The following is a 15,594-nucleotide window of genomic DNA, read 5'->3' as shown; positions in this document are numbered from 1 at the left end:
TTATACAGTGTCTGGATCAGACTGACCAACCCATCTACCGCCCACTGTGTTGCTGAGTAAAATTGAAAACCTTTGCTTTTACATGATGACTATCCACAGTAATAGAAAGGACAGGTTAAGAATGAAGTCCCAAAACACTGATGTATCAGCCAGTGAAACAAAAATAAATAATAAATAAATAAATAAAAGTTTACTTGGAGCCTTGTTTAGCACTCAGGCCTGTATTAAGGAGCAGGTTTAAGTATTATTCTTTAAGTATTCTAATGATACTCATAATAAACAAATGATTCACCCGAAAATTAAAATTCATGTTCATGAGTCCATCATCAGGAGAGCAATGAACAACCATGGTGTGCATGGCAGGGTTGCAAGGAGAAAGACACAACTCTCCAAAAAACACTGTGGCCTGTCTGCTGTTTGATAAAGATCATGTGGACAAGTCTAAAGGCTACTAGAGAAATGTTTTGTGGATGGATAAGACCAAAATATAATTTTTGGTTTCAATGAAAAGTGTTATGTTTGGAGAAAGAAAAACACTGCATTCCAGCATGGTAAAACGTGGTGGTGGTGGTATCATGGTTTGTGCCTGGTTTGCTGCATCTGGGCCAGGACAACTTGCCATCATTGATGGAACAATAAATTCTGAATTATACCAGCAAATTCTAAAGGAAAATGTCAGGACATCTGTCCATGAACTAAAATGAAAGTGGGTCATGCACAAGTCATTCTACCAAAAAATGGTTAAACAAGAACAAAGGTAATGTTTTGGAATGGCCGAGTCAAAGTCCAAACCTTAATCCAATTAAAATGTTGTGGAAGGACCTGAAGCAAGCAGTTCTTAGGAGGAAACCCACCAACATCATAGGGTTCAAGTGTTTCTGTACTAAAGAATGGGCTAAAATTCCTACAAGCTGTTGTGCAGGACTGATCAGCAGTTGCAAAAAATGTTACCTGTAGTTACTGCTTCAAAAAGGGGTCATAACAGATACTGAAAGCAAAGATTCACATACTTTTGGACCTTGCAAATATTTAACACTGGATCATTTTTCTCAATAACTAAATGACAAAGTATATATTTTTGATACTTTGATTGGATTCTCATTCTCTTTGTCAACTTTAAGGACTTCTGAATCTGATGATGTTTTGCATTATATTTATGCAGAAATATAAACAAATTCTAAAGGGTTCACAAACTTCCAAGCAGCACTGCATTTACTGCAGCCAGTAGCCACTGACTATGCAGTGAAATGAGTGCTTTGATTGTGCCACAGTCACTGACATACACTCATGTGAAGTCATGGCTATTGTAGGTGCATCAGTGGCAGTGAATGTAATACCTGTAAACAAAATTAGACATGCATCAACTGGCAAGCTGCTGATCAATAGTGGTTGATATTTGTCTTACGCTTATACAGTACGTTAATAGAGATTGGCTGAGCATGCTTTAAATCAGAGGCTTTGTATGTAGATTGTAGCATGCATGTATTCACAGACACACACATTAAACACTTTTAACTTTACAAATTGAGTCTTGTCTCAGTGCAACTACTAGAGGCTGAATTGCTGGACATTGCAAGCATTTATGGCTACAAATTTAGATGCTGATAACAGACGATCAAGACTCATGTGCAATGCAGCTAAAACAATACTTTGCGGTGGCTGTTTGGCATGGCCTGCCTTATATGGCTGCCAAACAGGAAGTAACTGTAGAAGCAGCAGAGGGAGTGGTAACAGACAGTCCATGGGCGAGGGCTCCCTCTGCTGGCGTGCCGTTACAGAATCCCCCCTCTAGGAGCGACTCCTGACGCTCAGAACAACAACAGTCCAGGAGGGTGGGGGAACAGAGGCAACACAGGGGGTGGGATGGAGGGCCAGGTCCGTGCAGAGGAGGCGGGGCTGGATCATGGAGCAGTGACAGACAGCGAACCACTGGAGGACCTGGGCCATGGAACAGTGGCAGACAGTGAAGCACTGGAGGACCTGGGCCGTGAAGCAGTGACCGACTGTGAAACACTGGAGGACCTGGGCCGTGGAGCTGTGGCAGAAAGTGGAACCCTGGAGGACCTGGGCCGTGGGACAGTGGTAGACAGTGTAATACTGGAGGGCCTGGGCCGTGGAGCATTAGCAGACGGTGGAACCTTGGAGGAACTGGGCCGTGGAGCAATGGCAGACAGTGTAACACTGGAGGGCCTGGGCCGTGGAGCAGTAGCAGACAGTGGAACCTTGGAGGACCTGGGCCGTGGAGCAATGGCAGACAGTGTAACACTGGAGCAGAAGTCCACTATGGTAGATTCTGAGGAGCCTGTAGCCATGGTGGAGCAGGGAGAGCAGACAGCCATGGCGGGGCAGGTAGAGCAGACAGCCATGGTGGGGCAGACAGAGCAGGCAGCCATGGCGGGGCAGGCAGAGCAGGGAGCCCATGATTGGCCTCCTTGGCCATGACATGACAGGCAGAGAGTTCATGATAGGCCTCCTTGGCCATGACATGACAGGCGGAGAGTTCATGATAGGAGGACGCCGCCCCCTCAGGGGGTTCTGCAGCCGGAGATGCCAACTCCGGGGGCATTGGCGCAGGCTTATGGTCAAATGGGATCTCTGGAGTAGACTCATGAGCAGACAGGACGGTGAGTTCATTAATGGACGCCACCTTCTTAGGAGGTTCTACAGCGTATGCTGACACCTCAGGAGGCATTGGCGCGAACTCGTGGACAGGAAAGGCCTCTGGTACAGACCCATGGACAGACGAGGCCTCAGGAGCAGACTCGTGGTCAGGCGAGGCTTCTGGAGCAGACTCGTGGTCAGACGCGGCCACTGGAGCAGACTCGCGGTCAGGCGAGGCCTCGGGAGTAGACTCGTGGTCAGACGTGGCTATTATTATTATTATTATTTCCTTTATTTAGCCAGGAGATCACATTGAGACAGTACTATCTCTTCTTCCAGTGAGACCTGGTCAAGACGGCAGCACATAAAATTTCATACAAAAAAATCACAAAACACAATACCACCAAAATCACAAAATCATCATTCAAAAAAAAAAAAAACAAATCATGAAAAACAATTACGGGTATCCTTTAAAACGTTATACAAAAGATATTTAAAAGTACTCAGAGTTGGAAGTGTGTCAAGACTAAGGTGATTTTGCAAATCATTCCAAGCCCTAGGAGCATAAAAGGAAAAAGTACACTTGCCAAGATTTGACGATACCCTTGGGACTATTAACCGAATGCAGGAACCAAATCTGGTGGGAGCTGTAACGTGACTTGACTCAGGAACAACAGCTTTAACATGGCTTGATTCCGGAGGAGCCATCTCTTGATTTGCTTTGGGTGCGGCAGACATGGCGAGATGAGATTTGGATGAGATGATTTTGGACTGATGAGGCTCAGGCGTGGTAGCCATCTTGGCCGGGGACTCAGATGGGGCGGCCATCTTGTGAACAGGCTTGGGGATGGCGGCCATGGCGTGAGCAGGCCCTGGAGCGGCGGCCATGGCGTGAGCAGGTCCTGGAGCTCCGGCCATGGCGTGAGCAGGCCCTGGAGCGGCAGGCATGGTGTGAGCAGGCCCTGGAGCAGCAGGCATGGCGTGAGCAGGCCCTGGAGCGGCAGGCATGGCGTGAGCAGACTTTGGTGTAGAAAACATGATGTGAGCAGGCTGTGGCTTGGCAGACGTGAAGTCAGTAGGCCTTGGCTTGGCAGGCATGATATGAGAAGGCTGTGGCTTTTTATAAACGTGATGTGAGCAGGTTCTGGCTTGACAGTCATGAAGTCAGCAGGCCTTGGCTTGGCAGACATGACATGAGGGGTCTCTGACTTGGTAAACATGACTTGAGCAGGCCTTGGCTTGGCAGGCATGGCATGAGAAAGTTCTGGCTTGGTGGACATGATGTGAGCAGGTTGTGTAGACTCTGGCATGACGTTAACAATTCCAGATGTGACAGAAAAATATCCTGGTTTGGCAGATACTGGGGAATAGCAGGTTTCCTCATCAGCGATCCCCACAGTAAATGCAGACCCACAAGTCAATGTACTGAGCCAGAGTCCAGTGAGGTGTGTGACGTGGCATTAACAAAGATAATTCTTTAGTGAGTCCTTAGTTTGTCCCTAGTTTTTTTTTCTTAGTTAATTCTTTAGTTTGACATAGTCCAAGCAGAGCGACTGCTGGGTCCATGGTGGGTCGTGTATTAGTAAAGCTGCTGGATCTGTGGTGTGGCGAAGTATTCTGTAACGGGGACTCGTGAGAAGCATGATAGATCCAGATGCAAGCTTTATTAAACACAACGTAGTCAAGACAGGCAGGGTCAATCTCCACACAAACAGTAATACGTAGGTAAAGACAAAAGCAAAATCCAAATGAACAGGCAGAAGGTCAAAATCCAAGTGAGCAGTCCAAAGTAGCAAAATAAACAGGGCAATGAAACAAGGCAAAAACTATGGCAATGAACTAGACAAAACTATGGCAAAGAAACAAGGTAAAACTATGACAATGAAACAAAACCGTGAAAATAACAAAACAAGGCAATGAAAATAGGGAAAATGCTTGGTAGAGTCCGCACAGGCAAAACAATACTTTGCAGTGGCGGTTTGGCATGGCCTGCCTTATATGGTTGCCAAACAGGAAGTAACTGGAGAAGCAGCAGAGGGAGTGGTAACAGACAGTCCATGGGTGACGGCTCCCTCTGCTGCCGTGGCGTTACATGTTGCTTTTTTAAATATAAATGGGGAGGCGCTTCCTGATCTCAGAATGTGAAATTATGAGCAAACGCACATCAAATTTTGAGAGAAATAAAACAAAACAAATATTTAAATACAAAACCGGAAAACCGCAATTCACAAGCGCATATTGAACCGTGAATGTCACACCGAACAGTTCAATATTATACTGGGTATTGTGACATCCCTAATTTCTTTCATCAAGAAGGGGCCAAATATTAAAGATTAAGTTGACATCTGAATTAAACATTGTTTAGCCTGTATTAAACAAGCATAAGATGATGTGTATAAAGTGTAACAACAACAATCACCAGGCTGTCTGTACCAGGCATTTGTTATAATAAATAATGTACATAAGATGACTGTTTATAGTATGTATATTACACACTGTATATACTTTATTTGAACCAATTATTATTGCTTTATTGTTTAAATATATGTATTTCAAGTCATTTTAAAGACTACTGTTTATTTAGGTCTGTTTTATTACCATTAAAAAATCTGATTGCTTGATTATGCCTAAAACAGGCAAGTGTGCAAAAATGATAAGCAAAAAAATGATTTCTTGTCACTTTTTATATCGTGAGTTGTATCTCCTGGATATGTTGCCCTATTAAAAAACAGCTGAAGTCATCAATAATTGTGAGATTTATTTGATGCAAACAAATATGTAATATTCAAAATATGCTGCATGTATGACATGTCTAAGTGTCCTAAAATTGAGGCACAATTACATTATTAATGTAACAACATAATTTTTTTTATGTTATCCTGAAGACTTTTGTTGGATTTTCAGGTGTTATTATGTGACCTCCATACTCCAAACAACCGTAACAATGACAATGATAACAGTATTGTATGAAAAATTCTTCCTTGTGCCTCCTACAAGAGACTAAAGAATATGTTGCCTGTTTAAGGATTAATCGTCAAAACTGACCAATTACTTTGGTCGTTTACATATAACTGTCACTTTATTCTGTAATGACACATGGGGGGGCTCTTAGTGAGTTTGTGACATACATTTATGTTTTCACATACCATGAAATTACATTATACATCACAAATTTTGTGTAGCAAAACAAAAGAAACAAAAACTCAACTTGTGTGCTTATCTCTGTTATAATGGCTTGAGTCTCTAAAGAATTACTTTCTTCAATGTGGCAAACTGAATTTTTTATTTTTTATTTTTGGTAAACATTCAAAATTTATATTCATTTAATATCTTTGTGCATTATCATACAGAAGTCATGTATGATAATCTGTTAAAATGTCCACCAAAGAGGATGCTGTCTGAAATATTTTACGAGTTAAAATATGTTTAACTGACACTTTAAACCAGCGGTAAAATAAAGCATAGACCAGAGGATTCAGACCTGAGTTAATGTACAAAGTCCATAATAGAAATGTTGCTATCTTGAAAGAGATTACTGTATTCACTGTTAGAGACAAGATATAGTATGGAATCCAGCAAAGGAGATAAGATGTCACAATAATTCCTAATGTCAGAGCAGCTTTACTCTCAGATTTCCTTCTCACTGAACCATCCATTACACATTTATCACCCTTCATCAAGGAGTTTATAACTTTCACCTGCTGATGAGCAACATAAAATATCTTCAGATATAAAATTATAATAACAGTACATGGAAAAAGGAAGGATATGAACAGATCAGTTATACTCCAGGCAAAGCTGACCATAACAGAACACTCTCCATAACACCCATATGTTCTGCTTGATGGATCAAAAGATCTGTTATCTGTTACAAAGGAAAAATTGTAAGCTGAAGACCACAACCAGCAGATACATATGATGACTAGAGTTTTAGTTGTAGTTATTTTTTGTTGATACAGTAAAGGGTGACACACAGCAACATAACGATCAACGGCTATTAAAATTAAATTATGAAGAGATGCTGAGAGGAGCACCCCTGTAAATGACAAAAACAGTCCACAGAAAGTGTCTCCAAAGTACCAGCACATCTCAGTTAGTTTGATGGCCTCTATGGGCATAACAACAAGTCCAATAAGCATGTCGGCCACAGCCAAAGAGAGAATGAGCAGGTTGCTTGGAGTGTGAAGCTTCTTGAAGTGAGAGATGGAGATGATCACCAGCAGGTTCAGAAACACAGTCCATGCTGACAGCAATGAGAAAAACAAATACATGATATTGTATTCATGTCTGGAGCGTTTTCCCTTGATACATGATGAGTTGATGGCAGGAAAGCAGTACTGAGTCTCGTGATCCTCTGTCTCATAGGCCATGAGTGAGTCTCCTCCTGTTAGCGGAGTTTGTTCTGCTCCTTTTTTTTACTGTCCTTTCATTTATACAGTGTCCGGATCAGACTGGCCAACCCATCTACCGCCCACTCTGATGCTGCATAATGATATTGAATTATTTATTGTATAGATTTAGTTAGCCACACAATAAAAACTTTTGGTTGCCAATGTATTCTAATATTGTTTAACCATAAATTTTTAAAGTGTATCTCCATTGTGTGGAGTAAAAGAGGATATAACAACTTCAAAACACACTTTGAATGAATATAAAAGAAAATGTGTTTTAAATTGGTTTATGGACAAGCACGCCCTACAAAAAAACATGCCCTACAAAAAATAAATGAATAAAAAAAAATAAATAAATAAACACCAGGACTGTTCTTTAAAGCTACGGTTGCTAGCAATGGCATGTTTTTGTTTTGATGCCACAGTGTCGTCACATTTCGATCATTAACCACTAAATTATGTCAGTTTATGCAGTTACTGATTCCCCTTAAGATTATTATGGGATCAGTCAGCAAAGAGGTCAAACACTAATGGGGGACTATAGGGAGGAGGAGGTTTATGACCTGTGAGGAATCGTGAGAAGTTGTATTCATGTCCAGACTTGTTTTTATGTGTTGCTATAGCCATACCAATAGTATAAAAATTATTGTTGTGCATATTTTATGCATACACACAAAACAACAAACAAACAAACAAACAAAAACGGAATAACAGGATAGTAGGTAAAAATCATGTTTTATATGTGACCCTGGACCACAAAACAAGTCCTAAGGGTTTTTGAAACCTGAATAAATGAGCTTTCCATTAATGTATGGTTTGTTAGAATAGGACAATATTTGTCCATGATACAATTATTTGAAAATCTTGAATAATTATTGAGAAAATTGCTTTTAAAGTTGTCAAAATTAAGTTCTTAATGCATATTACTAATCAAAAAAAAACAAACAAAAAAAAAAAAACATTTATGGTAGGAAATTTACAGAATATCTTCATGGAACATGATCTTTACTTTATATGCTAACGATTTTTGGCATAAAAAAAAGAAAAAATAGATCACTTTGACCCACGGTGGCTATTACTACAAATATACTCGTGATTATGTTCCTTCATAAGATAAACATGAAAAATTATAAAAACATATGACCAATATAAAACGAACATCATTGTTGTGCATATTTTCATGCACACACACACACACACAAAAAACAAACAAACAAATAAAAAAAAAAACGGAATAACAGGTAGGTAAAAACCATGTTTTATATGTGACCCTGGACCACAAAATCAGTCCTAAGGGTTTTTGAAACCTGAATAAATGAGCTTTCCACCGATGTATTGTTTGTTAGAATAGGACAATATTTGGCCATGATACAATTATTTGAAAATCTAGAATAAATATTGAGAGAAACAGTTCATGCTGACAAAAATGAAAAAAAACACATACATGATATTGTATTCATGTCTGGTGTGTTTTCCCTTGATACATGATGGGTTGATGGCAGGAAAGCAGTATTGAGTCTCGTGATCCTCTGTCTCATAGGCAATGAGTTTATATCCTCCTGCTAGCGGAGTTTGTTCTGCTCTTTTTTACTTTCATTCTGAAGTAAAATACATTGGGCTCTGCATATGGCAGTGTGGGTGGGCCTCTATCAAGATAGTCCTGTGGGTTGCAGTGCAGTGTGCAGTGACACATTGTTGTTTATTCTAATGTCAGAAAAGCTCATTGATGTAAAAACTCAATTATAATTGCTATAATTTATGTTCTGCTTGTATTGTTGCTGTGGAGATAATCCTCCATGGAACTGTTAATTAAATGTGTGAAATATACACACATGTTCTATGTGGACATTCTATGGACATAATGGTTTTTATACTGTGCAAATTGCCTTTTCTACTATTCCCTTACCCTAAACTTCAGTCCTGGAGGGCCACTGTCCTCCAGGTTTAGCTCCAACCCTAATCAAATACACCTGAGTACCTTCAATACAGAGATTTACTTATTATTGGGAAATGAGAGGATCTGTATTACTTACTATTGGAGAAAGCGTAACAGTCATCTTGGATCACGTGTCTTAATAATCAATCAAATTACAGCCTTGATGTCAGAGTTGTGTGATACCATAGGAATGAATGGGAAGTGCCACAAATTTAATCACACCTGTCGCAAAAGTCAGTGACTTCTACAAAATGGCTTTTTTGGTCTAAACTCTAAAAATAGTTCAACCCAAAAGTATTGTTTAATGTAAAACATGTTGAAGATTAGCCGATAGGCTGTCGATTTTCCATTGGCATCCATTAAAAAATAGGCCTCTGGTCTCCTTTCCCAAACTAGAAGCATTAGCCGTTACTCTTTTTTTGCCTAAAGGTTGTAGGCTTGCCTTTGTTCAAGCCTTGTACTGGCTTTGTTCAAGATTACTAACTCTGCAGGACAGTGGCCCTCCAAGACCTAAATTGCCCAGCCCTGCCCGAAACCTACCCTTCACAACAAATTTCTGTTATTTTAGATTTTTAAAAAATCTGCTGTATCTGCTGGTGGTGGTATCATGGTTTGTGCCTGGTTTGCTGCATCTGGGCCAGGACCAGGACGACTTGCCATCATTGATGGAACAATAAATTCTGAATTATACCAGCAAATTCTAAAGGAAAATGTCAGGACATCTGTCCATGAACTAAAATCAAAAGAGAAAGTGGGTCATGCAGAAGTCATTCTACCACAAAATGGTTAAACAAGAACAAAGGTAATGTTTTGGAACGGCAGAGTCAAAGTCCAGACCTTAATCCAATTAAAATGTTGTGGAAGGACCTGAAGCAAGCAGTTCTTAAGAGGAAACTCACCAACATCACAGGGTTTAAGTGTTTCTGTACTATAGAATGGGCTAAAATTCCTACAAGTTGTTGTGCAGGACTGATCAGCAGTTGCAAAAATTGTTACTTGCAGTTATTGCTTCAAAAAGGGGTCACAACAGATACTGAAAGCAAAGATTAACATACTTTTGCACCTTGCAAATATTTAACACTGGATCATTTTTCTCAATAACTAAATGACAAAGTATATATTTTTTCTTGTTTGTTTGATTGGATTCTCTTTGTCAACTTCAAGGACTTCTGAATCTGATGATGTTTTGCATTATATTTATGCAGAAATATAAAAAAATTCTAAAGGGTTCACAAACTTCCAAGCAGCACTGCATTTACTGCAGCCAGTAGCCACTGACTATGCAGTGAAATGAGTGCTTTGATTGTGCCACAGTCACTGACATACACTCATGTGAAGTCATGGCTATTGTAGGTGCATCAGTGGCAGTGAATGTAATACCTGTAAACAAAATTAGACATGCATCAACTGGCAAGCTGCTGATCAATAGTGGTTGATATTTGTCTTAAGCTTATATAGTATGTTAATAGAGATTGGCTGAGCATGCTTTAAATCAGAGGCTAATGATTGTAGCATGCATGTATTCACACACTTTTAACTCCACAAATTGAGTCTTGTCTCAGTGCAACTACCAGAGGCTGAATTGCTGGACATTGCAAGCATTTATGACTACAAATTCAGATGCTGATAACAGACGAACAAAACTCATGTGCAATGCAGCTAAAACTACCATTATATAATGACTGTTTATGCATTAATTGTTTTCCTGTCAGCATCATTATTGGACCAGTAAGCAAAGAATTTAAATATTGTTTTTACTTTGAAAAATAAACATTGTTGATGACGAGAACAACTGAAAATCTATTGAATCTGAAGTAACCTGCACTTGAAAGCACAGGGGTACTCAATCAATAGATATATATTATTTACAAGTTCTGTAGTTTGACATTTTGATGTTAATAAAACAAAGCTGCAAATGAAAACACTAAAAACACTTTAGGCATCTTACAGGGTCTCATGGGTGAAAAGGTCTCACACACAGTGCTTTTGTTGTTTTATCAAGAAATCAATTTTAGTAAACTCTAAAGCTCTGTTATGAACATCACGGCTTGTTATTTCTGAAATGTGCACCTGTGGGTGCTGTTAACACCTGTGCTACATGCAGAGACAGTCCTCAAGTGAATCGTTCATTAAAGGTGCAAAAGAAACAGGCAAACAGACTGATGCAACAGCTGCTGCAGCTTACTATGACAGGGTCAGTGATTTCATAATTATTTAATAATTTCATATAACAATTATTCCACCAGTCTAACCCAAAATTGAAGTACAAAAATGAAATAAATAAAATAAAAGGAAAACTGTGTGAGCTGCCAAAACTAGGTAATTAGTCAAAGCAACTGATTTTGGCCTTTGTTCGGAACATTACAAAAAATCAGCCTATGCAAAGTGATGTTTAGCAGTTCCAGTATGGTATTAATTTATCCATATCCGTATTTAGGAAACAATAAACCTTACTTCGATATTTCATATTTTTATTGTTAGGCTTTACTTTGAATTCTTTTGTGTAGGTCCACCCTCTAAATGCATCATCTTACACACAGTTCTATATGACTGTCCTCTTTTTGTCATTGTCTTTTCTGATTCATAATAACACCGACTCAAAGTGAAGCATAAAGTACATACTATCTGTCTTCATCATTTATTCCAGGAGGCTGAAGATTTGCGACTCTTTGTCATGTAAAGTTTACTTACTTGTTAAATTTTGACAAAATCTGCATTTGAACATCAGAGTGTGTATTCTACAGCAATGATACTCACTGAAACATATTACATAATATTAAAATACATGTACTGTAAATTATAACTTCTACGATAATCTACCTTTATGACATAACAATTGCAGTTTAATTACAGTTAATGTTCTGTAAAAATATTGACCAGAGAGGATGCTGTCTGAAATATTTTCAGAGTTAAGATGTGTTTAATTGTCTTTTTAAACCAGGGGTAAAATAAAGCATAGACCATAGGATTTAGACCTGAGTTCATATAGACAACCCATGTCAAAAGATTTATGGTTGCGGAAGAGATTACTGATATAGAACAGATATAGTAAGGAATCCAGCAAAGCAGATAAACTGTCACAATAATTCCTAATGTCAGAGCAGCTTTACTCTCAGTTTTCCTCCTCACTGAACCTTCATTTTCACTTTTGCCACCCTTCATCAGGGTATTTATAACTTTCACTTGCTGATGTACAACATAGAAAATCCTCAAATATAAAGTTATGATCAGGATACAAGGAAAAATAAAAGACATGATCAGATCAGTGACTCTCCAAGCGAAACCCATCACAACAGAACACTCTCCATAACACGGGGCTATTCTGTGTGGCATGTCAAAATATCCGTTATTAACTACAAAGGCAGTGTTAAAAGTTGAGGAGCAAACCCAGCTCAGACAGATGCTTATTAATGTTTTAGTCATGGTTATTTTCTGTGGGTACAGTAGAGGGTGACACACAGCCACATAACGATCAACAGCAATTAAAGCTAAATTACTGAGAGATGCTGAGAGAAGCATCGCAATAAATATTGAATAAAGTCCACAGAATGTGTCTCCAAAGTACCAACACATCTCAATCAGCCTGGTAGCCTCTATGGGCATCACAAGTCCAATAAGCAGGTCGGCCACAGCCAGAGAGAGAACGAGCAGGTTGGTTGGAGTGTGAAGCTTCTTGAAGTGAGAGATGGAGATGATCACCAGCAGGTTCAGAAACACAGTCCATGCTGACAGCAATGACACAAACACATACACAATATTGTATTCATGACTGGTGTGTTTTCCCTTGATACATGATGAGTTGACAGCAGGAAAGCAGTATTGAATCGCATGATCCTCTTTCTCATAGGCCATGAGTGAGTCTCCTCCTGTTAGGAGTTTGTCCAGCTCTCCTTACTTTCCTTTCATTTATATACTGTCTAGATCAGACTGGACCACCCATCTACCGCCTACTATGCCGCCGCATGATGACGTTATTTTCCTTCAACCTTGATGTGACTGTTGTGATCTTAAGACACTTTATTTAGGACCTGTACAGTATTCCTGCTATAGTTTCTGTAATTATTTTTTATTTTTGTGATTATTATTTTCCCATTAATTATCTAGACTATGGTGGCCCTCAATTGTCTAAACCAGTGTTTCCCAACCTTTGTTCTATTTTGACAAGTAAAAAATCCCATGCCACACCACTAAACATTAAAAAAAAAAAAAGATAGAAAATGGGAACATCATTACATTAATTTTTAATCAATTTACAGGTTATAAAGTTTATTGTAGATGTATATACACTCAGCTTTTCTTGTTTAATGCATTTGGTCAAAATCTCATGTTTTAAAAAATTAACCGCTATGCACAGGACATGCTTTGTACTATGGTAAAAAATTGACATTTTATATCTGAGAAACTAATTATCATTGTTTAGCACGTTTAACATCTATTCATGAACAGAGTATTAATAATAAACTCAAATTACTTTTATATTCTGTTGTTATACATAAATAAATAAATAAATAAATAAATATGATTTTATAGTCATAAACACAAGCATACTTTGTATGAAACAATGCAAAACATGTTATGTTTGGGAAACTAATTTATTATTAAGCATGTCATAGACATATTCGTGAGCAGAGTATATGACAGTATACTAAACATTCTTAGACTCTATCATTCAGTGTTACAGTGTAAACACTATTACTTTTATATCACATCCTGGCATCGTGATACATTTCGATGCAATGAAATGAAACATATTTAATAACGTTTCACTTGATTACACATGTAGTCAGGAATTATAGTTCGGAAAAAGTCTAACTCAGGGGTGTCAAACTTCTGGAGGGCTGCAGTCCTTTAAAGTTTAGATGCAACCCTAATTAAACACACCTGATCCAACTAATCAAGTCCTTCAGGCTTAATTGAAAACTGCATAGTATGTGTGTTGGAGTTTGACACCCCTGGTCTAACTAATATAATGTGTACTAGTTATGTCAGAGTAACATAACAACTAGCGTAAGTAGGCTAATAAAAGAAAGACTTACTCATGTAAATGTAAATTCCTTCGGTGGATCTCGCAGTGCATCACATCGCATTCTTCCTCTGAGGGAAATATAAATCTTACTCCTCACAGCGCGTCTTCTTCTAGAAACAAGATGCAAGTAGCCGAGATGAACAATGAAGACAAGTCTCGCTGCTTTGTTTATGTTGATGTGGGCGGTACGCCGCGTGAGCCTCACGTGGATGATTATAATATCAAAAGTGAAAGTAGCTCGTTGGCGTGATCAAATTAAAAAGAATTAGGTCTGACAAGAAAAACTGGACATGGCGTTGGTTTCATACAGATTACTTTAACACAGGATATTTGTTTTTGATAAGACCGTGGCCATGGCCTAATGGTTAGGGAGTCAGTTCGAGTCCCAGGTCCGGCAGGGATTGAAAGTGGGGGGGAGTGACCACTGGTCTCTCCACCCTCAATACCATGACTGAGGTGAGTCCCTTGAGCAAGGCACCGAACCCGTGTGTGTTCACGGTGTGTGTGCGTGTTTGTTCACTACTCACTACTGTGTGTGTGCATTCTGATAGGTTAAATGCAGTGCACAAATTCTGAGTATGGGTCACCATACTTGGCCACACATCATATCCTTTCCTTTCCTTTCCTTTCATTTAAAAGTAGACATGTCAAGCTTGTGCAAACTACGGCATGCAGTTTTTTATTTATTTATTTTTTTAATATCATGAGATGGCGGAGCACAACAATGCAGTCTGAAGTACTGCAGCTGCTCACTTAACCAATTTTACTCATCTCAATCTGCTTAACCTTTGGTGATGTCGGTGCCCTAAACGATGTTATAATGGACTATTTCACATCCAGAGATGAAGGATCAGATGATGAAGTTTACTAAAGAGGAGGAGTCCGATGACAGTCTGTTAAATGCACAGTGTGCGAACAGTTGCTCTGCGCTCGCTTTTACTACAAGGTAGGCCACATTATTCGTGCTATCTAAACATAAAAAGGGTGATCAAAAGTTCTAAGACTATGCCCATGATAAACAACGTTAGTCTGTTTGTGTAATGATGCAGTAGCGCTCCTAACGTGACAGACAGCTCTCGTTAAACCCGTAAAGTGACAGTGAAAGCCGTCTCACTTTAAACCCGTTTTTCTCAAAATTCCATTCCTAAAAATCGTTGCTATAAGCCAACTTAAGATAGCCATAACTTCAGTTACGTTCAAGCTATGGGCAAAATAAAAACAGTTTTGAAAAAGGGTTTGATCATTCATATGGTATCAAAGGTAAAATTTCACACTGTGTTGGGTTTTCCTAGATCACATCACATATATCTCTCATGTCCCTGTGTCAAGTATTTGCTGAGTTTCAGTTCATTTTAGTGACGCATTTCTAAATGATGATCACAGAGACCAATGCGACAGACTGCACACCCTGTTTGTTTTCTTTATTTCACAAAACCACAGAGTGTTGTTGTTGTTATGAGTGTATACAAATAAAAGTAGACCCTTTACAGATTCGACTGATGTATTACTCTTATCTGTATGATAAAAAATGGCGAAGTAATCTAAGTTCTTTTAGGTGTTATCAGAAAAACTGCCACAAACCGAGCTGGCGTGTTTTTCGACCCCAGAGGGTTAAAACGTACAAAATTATATTAGCTACA

At 39.0% G+C, this 15,594-nt stretch overlaps 1 protein-coding gene and 1 pseudogene across 1 annotated transcript; both read right to left on the bottom strand.

Annotated features, from left to right (window-relative positions):
* Positions 1-5,954: 5,954 nt before the first annotated feature.
* Positions 5,955-7,031, bottom strand: LOC127171856 (trace amine-associated receptor 13c-like; annotated as a pseudogene).
* A 4,750-nt stretch (positions 7,032-11,781) lies between these two features.
* Positions 11,782-12,834, bottom strand: LOC127171868 (trace amine-associated receptor 13c-like). The gene has a single exon (XM_051120803.1). It carries the CDS (start codon positions 12,778-12,780, stop codon positions 11,782-11,784), a length of 999 nt encoding a protein of 332 aa, XP_050976760.1. The 5' UTR covers positions 12,781-12,834.
* Positions 12,835-15,594: the final 2,760 nt, after the last annotated feature.

The sequence above is a fragment of the Labeo rohita genome, chromosome 10 (assembly GCF_022985175.1).
Source record: "Labeo rohita strain BAU-BD-2019 chromosome 10, IGBB_LRoh.1.0, whole genome shotgun sequence".
Classification (NCBI taxonomy): Eukaryota; Metazoa; Chordata; class Actinopteri; order Cypriniformes; family Cyprinidae; genus Labeo; species Labeo rohita.
The sequence above is the reverse complement of the archived record's forward strand: the minus strand, read 5'-3'. Positions and strand labels throughout refer to the sequence as shown.

Coding starts and splice junctions, on each gene's coding strand:
- LOC127171868 (XM_051120803.1), bottom strand. CDS start 12,780: ATGGCCTATGAGAAAGAGGATCATGCGATTCAATACTGCTTTCCTGCT.